General features: G+C 44.2%; 1 protein-coding gene across 1 annotated transcript in view; it reads right to left on the bottom strand.

Annotated features, from left to right (window-relative positions):
* MCF2 (MCF.2 cell line derived transforming sequence) overlaps positions 1 to 19,212 on the bottom strand; it is a 67,608-nt gene that overhangs the window by 30,973 nt on the left and 17,423 nt on the right. The window contains 9 exon segments of the mRNA XM_075538487.1: positions 527 to 615; positions 1,102 to 1,139; positions 4,102 to 4,149; positions 6,245 to 6,416; positions 8,608 to 8,799; positions 9,747 to 9,938; positions 13,308 to 13,427; positions 16,468 to 16,582; positions 17,205 to 17,335. Coding sequence (XP_075394602.1) covers positions 527 to 615; positions 1,102 to 1,139; positions 4,102 to 4,149; positions 6,245 to 6,416; positions 8,608 to 8,799; positions 9,747 to 9,938; positions 13,308 to 13,427; positions 16,468 to 16,582; positions 17,205 to 17,335 — 1,097 coding nt within the window.

The raw sequence follows: 19,212 nt of genomic DNA on the forward strand, positions 1-19,212 counted from the left end.
ATATATATTCATATGTATACACATACAATTATGTCTATACAAACACGTGTATGAGAGGACTTCAAAAAAGTTTATGGAAAAAGATCATGGAATTTTTCCACAAACGGGTTGAAGGGGCCTTATATATCCATAAAACTGTCCCCCAAATATCAGCTACTTACTCACAACTCTGTAACATCCACTTAAATGTTAAATAGTCACATGTCTACAATCTTAGTACCATGTGATAAAAGTGAACCGTTATTGCGAATATCTATTAAAATTATATTGTTTATCTTTGTGGTTCTAGGTTCCATTCATTTTGACCACGTTTGCTAAAGAGGAGACTGAAATTCTGTCAAAGCCTGGTTACTTTCGACTCGAGCAGTATAACCAAGAACAGCTTGGTCAGGCCTAACCACAGGTCTGTGGACACCACGCTCAGTAGCACCCCTGTCTGTGAATCGGGTTCCAAACCCATTCTTGTGGACCGCTGTGCCAGAGCTCCCATGGGCGTATGTGTGTATGCATGCAAGTTAATAAATACTTCTGCAGAATTTCAAAGGTGTTGTCATGCTCCAAAGTGGGGGGTTGACTAGGCGCAGTCTTCTCTTGCTTGTCCTGCACCACTTCCATCTGAAACAATGAAAAGCTAAAGTCACATCTATAGAGATATATTTCTTTTCACGTAAATTTAAGTCAACGGAAGTTTTCTTGAGGATCCTAACTTTGTAGACACATCAACTCTCCGTCCGTTAATCGAACTGTGCTGCCTTCTATCTATATTGCAATGGTGCTTGGAAACACCGCCATTGGTACTTCATTACCAACAGGGTCACCCACGGAAGCTAGGTCTCAGTGGAGCTTCTGGACTGAAGCACACTAGGAAAAGGGCCTGGCAATATACTTCCACAAATCAACCAATTAAAAGCCCAGTGGACCCTCCCAGATTATTGTCTGATAGAGCACTCAGGATTACACAGTAGCCTTTTCACTTTCAGAATTAACTGGCTTTCCAACGCAGGACATTGACTTTGTGAATAAAGACTATGGTGTAAGCCCTCATGCTGATTCCACAACTACACCAGTAAGATCAATTTAGGATTAATGAATCATACTTACTTTCAAATTGCTCTGATTTTTTCTCCAAGGCTTCCCTGCTAGAACAATGTGGACAACGAAAGCAATGGAACCAGAATTAAAGTCAGCACGTGTAATGACCACACATACATGTCTAGAGGAAATAATTAAACTCAAAACCCCAAACAAAACAAAAATCCCCGCCATCAAGTTGCTTCTGACTCATAGAAACCCTATAGGGCAAGGTAGAACTTCCCTGGTGGGTTTCCAAGGCTGAAAATCCTTATGGGAATAAAAAGCCACGCCCTTCTCCCAAGGATAGTGCTTTTGAATGAATTAATGACTTGCAGTTAGCAGCCCAATGCATAACCGCTATGCCACCAGAGCAGTTGCTAGTAAATAATTACAGAGATATTTATTAGTATCTGCAGCTAGTTGATATTAGTATATTTAAAAGCAGACCATAGAGAACAAAGACTGGTTAGATTTATCCACATGCGCCACTTCTTTTGGAGCCTGATTCTAGTTTGCATTCGTTTGGTCATTCACTCACTCCTCAAACATCCTCCTCAGCTAAGCACTAAAATTAGTATTATTCATCATCCTATTCGCTTATGTGTTCAAGCTGGGGGGGGGGGAGCTACCTCCCCCCACACAAGCATTTCATCAGATGTGAACTTATTCATTAACTTGATTGTTATGGATTTGGTTTGTGTCCTGCTAAATATAGGTTGGGCAACCACCCATTTAGAAATAAAGGTGTTCTTTTTTATGCTAACGAGGAGGCCATTTCAGTGGGGTGTGTGTCTTAAAACCAATCCCCTTTGGAAATCTAAAAAGAGCAGGTTAGGTGAAGAAGCAATGAAGTGAAAGCCTGGGAAGACAGACACCAGGCAACATGGGGATTTCCACAGAACACAGGAACGGCAGCTGAAAAGAGATGAGAACTCTTCACCACAGCGCGCGCACACAGGCATGCTGTGCGCACATATGCACTCACGCAGCTGAAAAGAGAGGAGACCTTTCCTCCACAGTACGCACACACCACCACCAACAACAACAACAACAACCACCAGCCACCAACACTACCACCTCCACCACTTTTTGCCTGGATTTGATGCCCTGAATTCAGACTTCCAACATCCACTTTCTTTCAGAAGTCTATGTCTGGAAGCTCCACTTAAACCTGCCCACTGCGAGTGATCTTGCTGGTAGTATTTGAAGTACAAGGGACATAGCTTCCCACGTAACAGCAACAAACAAATGAGCACAGTAGGACAAACTGACAGACACGTGGTGGAAAGAGATCTGATAAGCAGAGATCCAGAACTTGTTTATAAAATTATATTAGGGAGCAGTCATTAACTTGACTCTTTGTATATACATTAAGAGAGACGCACACAAGATGTATGTACAACTTATGAGAACCATGTTTTCCTCTTCTGAAAAGCAAGGGATATATATATATACATACATAACACAAACATATATATTCATTGAACAATGTGAATATATACAAAGTTATGAGCTTATGCAAAGCTCTGTGCTAGATGCTGGCACTTTAACGATGAATAGCGCACAGTCCCTGTCCTTCCAGAGCTTACAGACTAGCAAAAGAAGACAGAAGAGGCCTTAAATCGCAGACAAAATGCATGCGGATTTGTTATCATGAATGCCTACCAGAACTGGGGAGCAGCAGCGGTAAGGAGAAAAAATCTTATCTGAGAAAAGTGGCCAAGAGGAGGGGTTACCCAGGTGGAAAGGAAGGAGAAAGGGAAGAGTAGTGTCCCAGAGAAAACAGGAGGATGTGGAGGAGAGTCCCAACACTGAGGAAGGCACTAAGGGCATTGGAAGAGGGAGTGTTGGGAGCCAAGTAGACGATTGCAGCTATTATAAGCAACAGGTGCACTTAGCTGCTGGGGCTAGGGGAGTTAGCACTGAAGATGGAGAGGGGGATAAGATTTGAGAGGCATTTCAACTTGTACTAGGTGTCACCAAGGTGACCCCAAGGGTTTTTGTCCTGATTAAAGGTGGAGCATGAGTGAGCGAACGCAAGATGATAAGCTTGGAGAACTGGTCAATCACAGTACCAGCCAGGGCTTGCAGAGTACAGGAAGAAGAGAAGATTTGCAGGGGAGGTGGAAGGGGTTCAACAGGACCATGGTGAGCCTTAGTTGTTCATGAGAACTTCAAGTCACTAAACCACCGCCTCAGGTCTGGAGCTTCAGAAGAACTGAGCCACAGATGTTTGAATTCGAAATACATTTACACATCTCCTCTCACTGGTAATGTCCTTCTTCAACTGTATTAAATGTTAGTTAATTCAGCACGTTGTTAGTAAATCCTGCTAGATGCCAGACACCATGCTAGGTGTGGGGTGTGACGCAAAGACAAACCAAACAAAGCTTGAAAAACAGTTTGACTGGCTTGGGTCACAAATAAATGCAAACTTGTTCTCATTTGACCCAATCTTTGATGCACTGCTTAGTAATTTCAAAGTCTTAAGGGACTGTTTGGAACTGACTCTTAATAGTCCCCAGAACTCACAGAGCAATGGAGGTCACAAGAACAAAGTTTGGTGAATAAATAGTGCTTTGCTTTCATTCACAAATGATGGTGGATAAAAGCGTCATCCACCTCTGTCATTTCTTTAGGGAGTTAGCTGCCTTCTCCCTCCTGTATACACTGGACTGAAGTCACTCTAAGCTACGCCCAACAGATAGTTTTAGATGGACAACAAGGAAATCACTGAGATAAAAGCACGTTTGATTCACTTTAGCATTGCCTTTCCCCCCTCCAATGGCCATTCTGTGAAAGATGTTGAATTTAGAAGCCTCGTTTCCTTTTTTGGTGGTAACTTTTCAAGGTCAGATTCATATTGAGAGGGAATAACAGATGGATGGGTCCTTCTGACAAAAAGGAAACAGCTCCTTGCAGGCAAATTAGGGGCTGCATTTCCGCTGTTTTTAGGTGTCAAACTGGTTTTTTCACATATGCAAGGACTCAGACAACGCATTGGCTTAAAATAATCTAATAAAGTACCTTTTGAAAAAAGTTTACATGCTTGAAAGAAAGAATATCCAATTCCCACTGCAGAAAGAAATGTCATTAAATACAAACATGAGAATGAACGAAGATGAGAGCAAAAACCCACCATGTGCTTTCAACGATGAATGGCTTCAATGGGTCTTGGCCAGGGTCCTAGAAACCCTGCTCCTTACCTGAAAGGGTCAAACTAAAGGACTCTACCCTGGAATTCACCTGTTACAGAACAATTAAGACGCAGGAAGTGTCCCCCAGAGAGAAGGAACAGTTCCACTGAGGACCATTTTGTAGTCTATGTTTTCATGTTTATCTTCACAACACTTTGAAACAAGTACACAGTACCATTTCCATTTTACAGACAAGGAAACTAATGCTCCGAAAGGTTAAATGAATTGCCAAAGGTCATACTACCAGCAGACAGAACCAAATATCTAAACCTAACTGAAGTCTGTCTGATCCTCAAATCTTAGTTTTTTTGATGCTTTTTGGTATCAACCTATTCAATTTTACGTTCATAGAGAATGGGCTTTATCCACTTATTGCTTATTTTTGTTCTTTTGCCTTTTGGGGTAGGGGGTATCTTCCTAGTTGATGTTATTCATCAAAGCTATGTTCTATAGTTTCACTTAGGATATTTTCACATGTAATAAATATTCATTATAAAGTTTTTCTTTTCTTAGTCTCGCTGGCTGCTTCCATCACCTCTTTTTAAAAAAATCTTATTGCGTTATGAGTATATTTTATCATACTTTAGACCTGGCTCAAGAAAATTGCTCTACATCAAAGTCCCTGATTCCTCGCTGACCCATAGCCCTGCAGGGGACAGCACCAGAGACACAGTGTGGGAATTGCACCTGACCTGATCCCACCACACCGAGGCAAATCACTGGGGGAGTGCAGCGGAACAGCAAGGGAATGGAGTGGCAAGGTCCCCAGGGAATGCTGAAAGTGGACTATGGGGCCAGGGCGTGGTGCCCCCACACACTGGACTGGAAAACACTCCTAAGGGCCAACAAACGATCCTTGAACTAAAAAAAAAATCCCTGATTCTACTCGAGATATTATGGAGACTGAATTTAAACTGGAATTAGCCCCATGGTCTAAACAGAGCTCCAAAGAACAAATGATTTTCATCTCAGAGACCCACAAAACAGCCTAAGGCAGCTCCTGGAAAAAATCGAGTCATCAGGATTCCAGAGGAGTTCAACTCCATTGGGAGGACTTCATTTTTTTCCTTAAGATTTAGAAAGGAAATGGGCATTGCATGGTAAACACAGATCTACAGGTTAACACGAGAAAATGGGATCTGCAAAAGTTAACTGTCAATAAAATTACTGTTTTCCCGCATCCGCTTAGAAAATGCATTTTGTTCTATCATTGAAGCCCTCACTCACCAGAAGCTTAAAAAACATGCAATGAGTTATTCAGTGAGTGTGTGTATGTGTAGCAGTTTCATACACTTTCTTCCACCTGATGAAGACAAATGTTAGTTTGGTTTTTAATATTTTTAAAGACTGGAAAGTTTTTTCTATTTATTTTTTTGTTTTGTTTTGTTTTTGACCTGAAAAGCATTTATTCTCAGGCTCTTTACAGGAAAACTTTAATCACTTCTGATTTAAACAAATGCTGCCTGAGGGGTTCATGGTGAATTCCAGAAAAGGGGTGTAGGTTTGAAGACCCTGTAAGCGTTCCAGGAGACAGAGCAAGGACTGCCCACTTCTGTCACTGTGTTAGGGTTTTCTTTTTTTTTTTTAACATTTTATTAGGGGCTCATACAACTCTTATCACAATCCATGCATATACATACATCAATTGTATAAAGCACAACCGTACATTCTTTGCCCTCATCACTCTCAAAGCATTTGCTCTCCATCTATTGCTTTTTAAGGCTAGAATACTCAGTCCTGAAATTTGGGTGCACCTATCCTACATGCGTTTATTATTATGTTGTCTGGCCGTACTGTGTTATCAACCACAACTCCTGCCTTATGCGATCTAATGGAAGCATCATTAAAGATGCTCCAATACATTTTCAATCTGTCACAGTTGGAGAACCAATTCAGCATGGACATCAACATAAACACAGTAAAAAAATAACAGGAAAGGAAAAGAAAGTGAAGATGAGTGTAAGATACGTTACCATATTTTGGGGGTAAAAATGGTCCTGTGGATTTGATCACATGGTCTGTCCCAGGTACCACGAGTTGCAATGGTCCCATGCACGTATCTTCCAGGTTCCTGAAACCAGCCTGCTGGCTCTCAATTGCACTTCGAATGCTTGCCAGCTTCAGCTGTATGGACTGCACTTGAATCTGCAAGGATTCCAGGAAACATTTTCTGAATTGAGGTCATTGTACATCCTTTCAGAGTTCTAAGACTGTCAAAAAATTAGTTCTGAGTTTCAAATATAACTGGAAGAATTTTTTAAAGTGGAGCAAAACAGACTAATACATTCTCTTCACATGGTTATAAACGCAGAGGTGATTATCTCAACCAAAATAACTTGGACAGGAAGTGCCTCCTTCAGTGATGAAACTGGTCACTGTAACCACTGCTCCACCTGTCAATGGCTGGAAGAGATAATGGCTAGAAGAGAAGACATTTTACTCTTTGTTTTTGATGTGACAAAGCCGCCAAGTTATGAAAGCAATAAAACAAATAGCACCATCACAGTAGATTGACTCTGCATAGGACACTTACACACATGTGTTACATTCGCTGCAAAAGATCCTTGAACATGGTGGAGCGCTTAGGGTACAAAGTAATAAAAATATAGGCAAAGCCAAACATCTTGATGGAATCAATCACTGGGTCTGTGGGCTCAGGATTGTACTCCTGGGGGACACCAAGGTCAATCAGCATAACATAGGTCACAAAGCAAGTAGGATGCTTAAAAACGTGTAAGCAGTCACTTAAAACACAACTGTTGGCCTCTCAAGGAGAGAAGAATGATGAAAGTTCGAGACACAGTGGACTAAATGATCACACCAACACCAGTCTCCTCAGTCCTGACATCCGAACAACTGGACGGTGCCGGGCTACCTCTCCTACATTCTCTGAACGGGACCAACTTAGAAGGTCCTCGACAGAATGAGAGCAAAATATGGAATAAAATTCAAAATCATACCAAATCCGAGACTTACAGGTTGAGTAAGATCACTGACACTGAACTCACCCTTGTTGCTCAGTTTTCAGCCAAACAGTAGACAAGTCTATAGAGGGAACAATAACACTAGGGAGATGCACAATCCTTAGAATACTCAGCCCCGTACGATGGAGCCTTGGTGGTGTAGTGGTTACGAGTTGGACTGATAACCACCAAGTCTGCAGTTCAAAGCCACCAGTCACTCTGAGGGAGACAGGAGACTTTCTCCTCCGGTAGGGAGTTACACTTTCAGAAACCCACTGGGGCAGTTCTACTCTGTCCTCATAGGGTTGCTATGATTCGAAATCCAGTCGATGGCAGTGATTTGGGTTGTTTTTGTTTGCTTGTTTGTTGAGTTTGAGATCGACAGGGAAACATTTGCCCAATGGCAGCCTTCAGAAGAGGTAGGAAAGGAGGAAGAAGGCAAACAGGAAATACAGGAAATGGGGAAAGTAGTGTTACATTACGGGGATTGCAGTTAAGAACAAAAAACTAAATGTTATAGATTATTGAATGGAAAATTGACTTGTTCTGTAAACCTTCACCTAGTTCACACACACCCAAAAATAAACAGAGGGGGAAAAAGACGCTCTCTTTGAAGTTCTTCATGGTGGAACACACTCCTCAGAGCCACACATAGATGACATACCCGTGTGCGTGTCCCTCCTAGCTTGTGTGAGGCAGCTAGAGTTAAGCTAAGTTGCCTCTGAGAGAGTGGCTTGGTCTGGACCGCCGCCATGCTTTGTGTTTCTGGGGCATCACCTAGTAGCTGCAAGTCATCAGGGATACCTCCCCAACCTTACAGTCAACTGCGTGTGGTAGCAGCAAATAAAAGAAGCGGTAGAGAGGCAGTCTTTCATGGCACCTCAAGGAGGGGCAGGATTGCCATCACCTAGAGCTCTCAGTCCTGCCCCACTGCCTCACCAAGAAGGTCCTGATTCCTCCTTCTCAGACTGAGAGAGAGCTGCATGTTTGTACCCAGGGAGCGAGAGTGGCCACAGCAGCCTAAAGGCAAGATGTTTGGGGGGAGAGTGGTCTTGACACAAGCGTAGCGTTCTCCTAAGGCTGCTTTGGGGCTTTCTCCAAGGAAGCATAAGAAAACATATCTGAGAGCTCCCTGTAGGTGAAAAAAAATAAAGACCGTGAAGCCAGTGCTCCAAATGGACACTGTTCTTTTTCTAGCAAAAAAGAGCACCCTCTGGGCTCTCTGCTGCTTCACAGGGGCACCACGATGATTCTTCACCCTTCAGAGACCTAGGTAATTGCACTTTGTGGGAGGATTAGCTGGGAAGTAATGTAACGTGTCCCCATATGATGACAATGAGAATTTAAGTTGCTGTGTTGTTTAACCGTCCTACCTTGAGTTCAGGCGACAGAATGGTGTCAAATTCATACTGCAGTCTTTCTGTATCATAATTTATAAAAGGCAGAGACATGTCCATAAAATTCTCGATGTCTTGAAGTGCTTTCTCGGCGTCTTCTTTTGATTGCAAGTTATCGATTTCATGATTAACAATAAGGCTTTCTCCTTCATCACAGCACTGCCGAGCCTGGGGGCAACATTGGGGGAACACACACTCATTATGAAGAAACCGGAAATGCGTTCATCCAGGAAGAGAGCAGCTATCAGCCCCGATGTCTGTGACTCAGAAGCCCATTCTGAGCTTTTTCCCCCCAAATGAAGACACCTGATCCAGTTGTTCTGGACTGGTCTTTTGAAGGCACGGCCAAGGCTGGGACCCAGGGCCTTCATTTCATGGCAAGGACTTCCTTCTGCTTCCGGATCTGATCATTCTCTCAACCTGGCTACTTTGGCTACGTGGGCTTTCCCCCAAAGCCATAATGCGAATGCAATAGGAAACCCCTCGGCAGATATCAAGTGTGGCATACGTGCTGAATGCATGCCAAAGACCAGAAGAGCTTGCTGGGCCGAACAGGAGATGTGTCTACATGACAAGCGGTATGATCCGCTCTGGCCTGTGTTAAGTGACACTCCCCCATCACACTGCAGACACCATCCCGGCGGGGGAGACCGTTCAATTCATTACCGACTCGTGAAAGGCTGGGTCAGGGAGCACTATCTCTGACAGTCACTGTTGACATGCTCGTAGCTATCCCATTACATGTACTCAGTGTTTCCTGGCTCAGCCAAATATCCCCCCGTGACTTTGAAATAGTAGACAGGAAGCGCTCATGTCATTCCAATACTCAGAACAGAGACCCGGATTCACCCAGTCCTGAAGCCAGTAGTGCTGCGGGCGACCTGGGCAGGCAGCTACCAGGATCCTCATCAAGCTCAGTTCTTCAGGCCTCTTGACCAGCTCCATTCCCAAACTCCACCAGACCCTGACCCTCTCCCCCACCCCACCCCCACCCCACCCCCGCCCCAACCTCTGGGGAGCTGACCGGGATACCACGAGTGGGTCTTGAGTGCCAGGCCAGGAGACGCCGAGACACACATGTCTCCAGGCGGGCCCTTCACTGTCCGCGAGACTACCTGCTGCAGGAGCTTGTGCATCTTGAAGACCTTGCTGAGCCGCAGTTGCTTTGCTTTGATCTCATTCCCCAATATATCCGTGAGGTAGCGCAGTTCATTGCACCGCTGGCAGATCAAGTCCAGGGCGTAGTGGTGGTTGGAGGCCAGCCTGTGTCCATGTAATATCACAAACCGGGTCTTCGAGAGCAGATTCTGAGTTGTAAAAGAGAAGAAAAATGATGACCACGTGATCACGTGGAGGGGAGGGGGCAGAGAGAGAAGGGAGAGTGATAGAGGGTCACGTGCCGAGTTGATGTCACATTGTTCTAAGCAGTAACAATGAGCTCCAGCGGGAACGCCACCTCAAGCGTCTCGGCTTAAGTCAGTGAACCATCCCACCCAGGAAGGAGGTGAGCTTTCTTTCTCTGGGTTTGTGTGGACCGAGAAGACAACTGCACATTCCATGGATCCTGGGAAAGCTGGAACTCAATGGAAAAGCCTTTTGACGCTGCGCTACAGTCTTCCTCCTGGCCATCGCTCTCCAGACAGGGAAATTAAGGGTGCTCTCTTTCTCGGCCAAATTTCCACCTTACCCAAGTTCGAGCTCTCAGAGGTTTTACTGCCTCGAACCAAAGGCTAGCGTAGCCCCATCACCCTGGTCTCAGAAACCTCCTCGGTGCCGTGGTCATCTGCCTACTTGTACATGCTGGCGGTGAACATCGCAGGGCTTCCAAGTCAAATGGACTCTGAGCCGCTTTGCCTCTACCCTGTGAACTACTGCTTCTCCTGCACCGGGTCTGAAATATGGTCCAAATTAAAAACAAACCCAAGGCTATCCAGGCCATTCTGAAGCGAAATGATCCTCAACAGACCAAGTAGAGCTTCTCCCTTGAGTTTCTGAGACTGTAAGTCTTCATGGGACTCAACAGCCTCACCTTTCTCCCCCACAGTGGCTGGTGGCCTGCAAGTGCCCACTTAACCCAATTGCCCAGTAGCCCAATGCTTAACCCACTGCGCCGCCGGGCTCCTTGAAACCCGGTAAGAACTGAGGAGATGCTTGTCAAAGGAACATCGTCATGGAAGTGGAAGCCCAGAAGGAAAACGTGCGCAGTCTAGCTAGCTGGTGGGAAAACCAACTTGACATGAAAGCCCCCATGTCTACAGGGTAGTTGGCTTTCCCTTTTTGCCATCCCCTGAGGCTATGTACATTGTCCCACAATCACAGAGATCTACAAGGATAATTCCAGAACTGGTCACTGCCGCTGCTGCCTCTCAACTTATGCTCTTAGATTCTGGTGATTCAGAAAGTGATTTGTTTGCTGAAAATACCAAAGCCAGACATTGTTCTCCCATACAAGCCAGGGAAGCAAAGCTAGAAGCTAGAGTATTTACGTATTAAAGTCCTGAATCTAACCTTACAGACAAGCAGGAATAGTGACAGCCACCTTTTACATATGTGTGTATGTATATATACATGTATACAATATATGTGCACATATATACAAATATATATGCCCATAAATATATTCACACACATATATGTACATAATAATATATGCATGTAAGTGTAATATCTGAGGAATAAATTTCTTTTTTTTCGTGTTTTTTTTTGGTTCAAGTATATTTTATTTTTATTTATTTATTTTAATCTTTTTATTGGGGCTCATAAGGCTCTTATCACAGTCTGTACATACATCAATTGAGCAAAGCACCCTTATACATTCGCTGTACTCGTCATTCTCATAATTCACCTACCACTTGGGTTCCTGGAATCAGCTCGGTTTCCCTTTTTTTCCCCCCGTCCCCCTCACTCCCCGATCCCACCCTGGTCCCTTGATAGTTTATAAATAATTATTATATCTTATCTTACACTCCCCGGCATCTCCCCTCACCCGCCTCCCCCTTGCCAATCTCCCAGAGAGGAGGTCACACATAGATCTCCGAGATCGGTTCTCCCTTTCTACACCCCCTTCCCTCCTGGTGTCGCCACTCCCACCACTGGTGTTGAGGGGTTCGTCTGTCCTAGATTCCCTGTGCCTCCAGATCCCCACTACACCGCTGTGCATCCTCTGGTATAACCAGGTCCACAAGGCAAGGTAGGATTGGGGTCATGATGATCGGGAGGGAGGAAGATAAATAATTGAGTTAAAAATGCATTTGCAGCCTTAAAAGCTATTAATGGATTCTTCTTCTTTTTTCTAAAAGGCCGCTTTGCAGACACTGCCGCCTGAATCTGTAGTCTTGTCTGGTCCTGTTGTGTCCAGCCATGGCCAACCCTCTTGTGTTTTTTGACATAGCCGTCGACGGCGAGCCCCTCAGCTGTGTCTTTTTTGAGCTGTTTGCAGACAAAGTCCCAGAGACAGCAGAAAACTTCCGCACTCTGAGCACTGAGAAGAAATGTTTGGGTTATAAAGGTTCCTGCTTTCACAGAAGCACTCCAGGGTTTGTGTGCCAGGGTGGTGACTTCACACGCCAAAACGGCACTGGTGGCAAGTCCATCTATAGAGAGAAATGTGCGGATGAGAACTTCATCCTGAAGCACACAGGTCCTGGCATCCTGTCTATGTCAAATGCTGGGCCCACTACGAACGGTTCCCAGTATTTTGTCTGCACCACTAAGACTGAATGGTTGGATGGCAAGCACGTGGTCTTCGGTCGGGTGAAAGAAGGCATGAACATTTGTGGAAGCCAAGGAGCGTTGTGGTTCCAAGAATGGCAAGACCAGCAAGAAGATCACCATTGTTGACTGTGGACAACTCTAATTACATTTGATCTGGATTTTCTGTTTTATCTTAAGCACCAGACCCTTCCTTGTGTAGCTTGGGAAATCACCCTTCCATTCCCCATGTGCTTGCAGTGTCGTGTAATCCTGTGCTCTCACTCCAGTTCTTCGGGTTTCCTACTTTCCTTATTCCCCGAGTCCAGCTGGAAAGCAGGGTTACGTTTATGATTATGAAATAAAAGAGAAACAATAAAAAAAATCTTGAGGCAGCCGCCTCTTTGGAGTACTTACTATGTCCCATGTACAGCGCTAAGTGCATTAGAAACATCCTCTAGATGAACTATCGCAATTGTTCTCTAAGATTCGATCGCCAATGCCGAGAAGAGGAAAGTGAGGCTTAGCCCATTGCTTCTGCCTAGGTTACACAGCGAGTCAAGTCACATAGCTAGTAAGTCTAATCTGCTAGAGTCTGTGTTCAGTTCAACTGCATTAACCATATGCAGGATATCTAAGGAAGGGGCTGTTCGTTGGTTTTCTAATGTGTTCATGATGAGCATTACCGAGGACCAAATAGAGTTCTTCATGAACATTTTCCAATCTTCCTCAAAATCAATTGTGTCCATGTTCACATAGGTGAACTTGAACGTCTCAGAGGCCTTTTGCTATAATTACAGGATACAGCTGCCATATCAGCCCTGGCCTGCATTGAACAGAACTTAGAATGCAGACTGGTATTCTTGTGCCGATTGTATAGCATGTTCCTGTGACCAATCAATCGTCAAGCTTTATACTACTTCATCCCATCCCAACATGGCTGTCACTTTGCATCAATATGGTAAACATCTCTGAAGTAATCTCACCTGAGATTTTTCTTCCAAACTGTCCAACATTCTCATTTTTTGTCTTATTTGAGCTATGTTCCCCGATACATCACCGAGCTCTGCTTGTTGGTTTAAGAGCAGTTCGATTTCGTTTATGAGCTAAGTAGGAAATAGATAGTTTTAAAAACAATTAATGAAAGTGTTAAGGGTTTTCCTTTTATACTTATGTTTTATACAAAATGCTATTTTAAAAAAGAAAGCTGTCATGAAGAAATTGGTGAAAAAACAACCAGGTATTTTATTCACATTAACAGATACCACATGTTCAAATTTAACCTGTGAACTCATAATTTCTGAAATATCAATGTGGACATGCATGTATATGTTGACATGCCTCAAAAAGTTCATGAAAATTTTTCCTGATCTCTTCATTCTATGTTCTATTAACTTTTTTGAAGCTCCCTAATGCATGAAACTATGTGTGTGTGTACACGCACCTATACTCCCCAGCTCTGTAGGGAACAGGCTCAGAAGCCCCTCCAAGAACAATGAGCACACCTGGTACCCAGATCTTTAATATCACTGCCCAGGAAGAGACATCAGTCCTCCAAAAGATGGCAGAGATGTAATTGATTAATAAGGCTCTTCTAGCCCTAATTCTTTCTGTGACATACTTATCATTCAGGGCTCTATGTCTGTGGCTAGAATCTCATATTAGAGGAAGTTTACTGCTATGCTAATGGGGACAGGATTAATCCAGTAGAGCATTTGAACCAAGTCATATCCTTTGTTTCCCACACCTCCATTAAAGCCAGTCAAGCGTTCCCATATTTTCATGAATATGAAAAATGCTAATGCTTGTTGACCACAAAGAAGGAAATGTTGGGGGTACTCTTGAAATGTCAAACGCAACCCTCGGTGAGGCAACGCAGAAGGGCAGCCCAGGAAAAGTAGGGTCATCTCAGACACAGAGATTGTCCCCATTCGAAGAACACAGAAATCTCTGACAAGCTACAGGCCACCAAGACTGAAGGCACAAAACCGAGACTGTGGCACAGAGATTCAGAGGCACTGCACTGAAACTACGGGGTACCTTCTTCTCACCTGACCCCAGACTATGGAACTACTGTGAGACAGAACAACAAGCAAGATTCCTGATCCACAGAGTCAAAGGCCACAGCATCACGTGGCTAAGAGGTTGAAAACTGGAGCTGAATGAGGAGAGAAGTTTCTGGGAAGCAAGGGCTTTATCTGGACTGTTTCCTGATCCTAACTTTTGGTGACCTCTTAACTCCCCCCAGAAAACCCTCGCGAATTGTGACCATTGTCTTTGAAGTCTCTGCGGCCCTCACAAGAATTATCACACCCAGCATGGAAATAGAATGTTGTGGGAGGAACAACTGGTGTCAGAAAATAGACAATGAAGGATAAAGATGGGGAGACCTGTTGGACCCCTGTCTGGGAGCAATAGGGCAGCCAGGGGAGGTCAGGTACGGCCTGCCATGCTGTTTCTTGCAGTGGCTGAGTCCAATGCTGAAGCACAGCAGGTTCAAGATGAATTTGGAACATCTCTTTATGCCACTAAGTTAAAGAGTGATAAAAGGATAGAAACAAAAAGAATGCTGGGACATATCATTAGGGCGCAATAGCCAGTTTGAAACACCAAAATGGTGGCAAACAGGAAGGAGTTATAAACAACTCCAAATCCATGAATCCAACAAGCAGATTAATAAATACATTAGGAGCAAAGAAGACTCCTGTTTACTGTACAATGACTGGTGTCAAGTGATGAAGGCATTCCTGACTTGGAACATTAGCAGCTTACCATTATTATAGGAAAGGATTTATGGGGGGGGGAGACATTTTATGTGGAACAAGATATTTGTATGACCTATTAGTCCCAAGGGGGAAAAAAAAGGAGAAGCTCTATTATTCAATTATGCTTGCCTGGGTCATCCAATTCAACACCGACCATGTAGAACCAAATGAACACAAGCTGAGATGTGCACATTGATTCTAGCTGTTCACACACACACTAAGCCTGCCCACGAGAAGATGTCAGACAAGCCCAACATGAAAACAACTGGGTCTGAAAAAGGACTCTATTCTTCAATGCTGTCAATAGTAGAGAGAGAGACAGAGACAGAGACAGAGAGAGACTGTAGAAATGTTCCAGGCCAAAAACCTAGACTGGGTCCTGTCCCCAAACAGAAAACAAAACATCTGACCCCCCTGCCATCCAATCAATTCTGACTCCCAGGGAGCCTACCTGGCTTTCCAAGGCTAAAAGCCAGCGGCTCTCAACTTGTGGGTTGCGACCCCTTTGGTGGTTGAACCATCCTTTCACAAGGGTCGCCTAAGACCATCGGAAAACACATAAATATTTCACAATATATAATCACATATTGTCTTGTGGTTTATCACTATGCTTTAATTATGTTTACTTATGTTCAGTTTGCAGCAATTAAAACACATCCCATCAGATATTTAGATGACGATTCATGATAGTCGCAAAATGACAGTGATGATGTCGCAATGGAAATAATGTTATGGTTGGGGTCACCACATGAGGACCTGTGTGAAAAGGTGGCAGCATGAGGAAGGCTGAGGACCACTACTGCAAGCCTTCACAGGAGCGGACAACCGCATCTTTCTCCCACAGAGCAGCTTTGGGAGTCTGAACTGCTGACCTTGGGATTAGCAGTGTGACAGAGCCACCAGACTGGTTTCTGTACTAGAGGAAAAAGAAGTGTTTTTTCAGGAATAAATAACAAAAGCACTAGAATAGATTGTGATTGCATAACTCATTTTAAATTCAATCTAACCATGGTTGGGGGGTATTCTAAAATGTTTGTGGCAATGATTGTACAGTTCTCTTTGATATGACTGAACAATTGAACTATTAAATTGTATGATATGTACACTACATGCCAATAAAACTGTTGGGGGGAAATGTTCTAAAGCCCATTAACTTAATCAATTCACTAAATTGGAATACTGATGGTGGATAATTATTTTTGTGCATCAATGTTACAAGGTTTAAATATGAGAAATGCACTGTGGTTATGTTTTAAAAAGTCCCTATTCTTAGAGATTCTGATGTATTTAGGGGCCATCGTGTACAGTTCATTCTCAATGGATCAGAAAACAATACAATCTGGATACATGACTTCCTGATAGATGTTTCGTTTCACCTTACCTTTTGGAAATCCTGTTCAAACTTCCAAAGTTGAAGGTACTGCTCCATTTTTTGTTTGTGTTTTTCCCAAAAGCCATCAAAGGCAGTTTCCATGTCATGCACCTGAGTCAGCAACCTTAACAACAAATACGACATGAGTCAAAGGACATCTTGTAAAAATTATTTGTGTCATAGGTGGGTAAACACACCTCTATCTATGCAGAATTATAGCTCAAGTCAAAGCCTGTAATACTTGTTCAGGTGGACACCCCCCCCCCACTGCATCATTCCCAGAAACCCTCTTCCCCAAACAAAACTTTCTTTTTTTTTAATTAAACATTTTATTAGGGGCTCATACAACTCTTATCACAATCCATACATATACATACATCAATTGTATAAAGCACGTCCGTACAATCTTTGCCCTAATCATTTTCAAAGCATTTGCTCTCCACTTAAGCCCTTTGCATCAGGTCCTCTTTTTTTACCCCCTCCCTCCCCGCTCCCCCCCTGCCTCATGAGCCCTTGATAATTTATACATTGTTATTTTGTCATATCTTGCCCTATCCGGAGTCTCCCTTCCGCCCCTTCTCTTTCCAAACAAAACTTTCTCCGCAGAACACAACTCAGCAAAGGAGTCTTCGAATCCCAGATGTCCAAATAATGTTCACACATCACACACACACTGCAGCAAGAATGGATCATTCCCCTTTGGAATCATTAAAGATAGCTCCCGGAATCAAACTGAGAGCACTCACTTTTTAATGGTTTGCCATTCGCCACCTGTTTGATGGCGATGTTCAAGTCTTCTGACAACTTCTTGTGGGCCAGGTTCTTCGAGATTGGTCAGCAAAATTGTCCCTTCATTGGTCACGGCTGTGATTTCATTCTGTACAAATACACGAGAGGAAGCACCGGACATTAGAAATCGAACCTCACTGCATTAAAGAGAAGGAAGCCCACACCTATGGCATACGGAAAAGGAGCACACATTCTAGAATGGCCTTTGGTCTTCGAACTGTCTGAAAAAATGAGGTAAGACCCCAGGCACCACAGAGTCCAAAGCTTGTGAGGTTCGCCAAGGAGACCCCCATGCTGAGACGGGTGTTGCACCGTCACTGTTTCATGCATAGCGTGTCTTCTCACGCCAAGTGAAACTTGTCGTCTCTTCGCTTTTCCTCAGATAACGTTTGAAATTCAAGCAGCGGGGGCACAATAAAGACTGGCACACTGTAGAAATGAAATCCAAACGGAACCAGCCACCATCAAGGCCATTCCCATTCCTGGCACCTCTGCAGGCCAGAGAAAAGCGGCCTCCGTGGTTTCTCCCAGAACAGCTCGTCACTGGCGCAGGCATCTTTCTCCCACAGAGCGGCTATTGGGCTTGAAGTACCGACCTTGCACTTCACCATGAGGGACCAGTCCCTGGAGACCGACGTCATACTCGGTGTAAAGTAGGTCAGTGAAAAAGAGGGAGGCCCTCAGTGAGATGGGGTAGTGCAACGGCTGTGACGATGGACTCGAAGACCAACCATTGTGAGGAGGGCATGGGGCCGGCAAGTGTGTCCTTCTGTTGTGCATGGAGTCACCATGAGTTGGGCCAACGTGATTGGCACCTGACCACCCCAACAAAAATGCTTTTCAGGAAAAAGGTTCTAGGATAGATAACACATGAGTAAGGACATGAAGAGTTCATATTTGTGAAGCACCAATGACGTACGAAGCATTGTTGTACCTACAGCGTGTACTTCATTTCATCTTTACAGCCCTACAAGGTGTGCCTGCAGCATCAGCACCATCAACTTCTCTCTGGATACAAACAAACCAAACTAGTTGTTGCCTTGGTATTGGTTCTGACTCATGGCAACCTCATGTAGGTCTGCTCCATAGGGTGTTCTGGGAAACACCTTGTCTCACATACTTCAGACATGTACTCAGGAGAGACCAGTCCCTGGAGAAGGACCTCATGCTTGGGAGAGTGGAAGGGCAGCAACAAGAGTAAGGCCCTCAATGAGATGGACTGACACAGTGGCTTCAACAAGGGACTCAAATTTAAGAACAGTTGTTAGGATGACGCAGGCACTGTTGCCTTCTGTTGTACAATGGACCGCTATGAATCAGAACCAACTCAGTGGCACCTAACAAGGAGCAGGACCCAAGTTCACTGTAAAGGTCAGGAAATGAAACTTAGAGAGCACAAGCACAGTTCTCAGCATCACACAGCTGGTGGGAGGCAGAGTTTGCTTTCAGATGGTGTTTTAAAGTGTCACTTCCTCGCTTCTTAATGTGAAAGTGGTACGACTACGCAGAACTTGAATTTCCTCCTAGTGCACTCGGGATGCCTATCGTCATACGAGGGAGAAGAATGCTCTATAGATGTGCTTGTTCATATCACTAACATTTGAAGGAGGTGGAAAAAAAAGTTGCTCGCTGCTTGGCTCAATCGTCCTTCGGAATCCTTCACAATCCCACACTCTCCACAGGACCTGACCAGAGAACAATCCCTGATCTATTGTAAAACAAACAGACAGACAGACAATGAGAATGGATATCCTGTGGGAAAGAGAACTGGAAATCAATGGAGCACAAAGCCAGGTTCTGGCAGAGCTGAGGCCTCGTGGTTTTCCCACGAAAATCCGCCCCCCTTCCCACATTACCTGTGATGGTGGCCCAAACAGGACACCTGTCGGATTCCTGGTTTGCACTCTTGCTTTGAAAAGAGGGTCCATAAGCCCTATTCACAGATAAACAACTCCACAAGAGAAT

Source organism: Tenrec ecaudatus, chromosome X (assembly GCF_050624435.1).
Source record: "Tenrec ecaudatus isolate mTenEca1 chromosome X, mTenEca1.hap1, whole genome shotgun sequence".
Taxonomy (NCBI): Eukaryota; Metazoa; Chordata; class Mammalia; order Afrosoricida; family Tenrecidae; genus Tenrec; species Tenrec ecaudatus.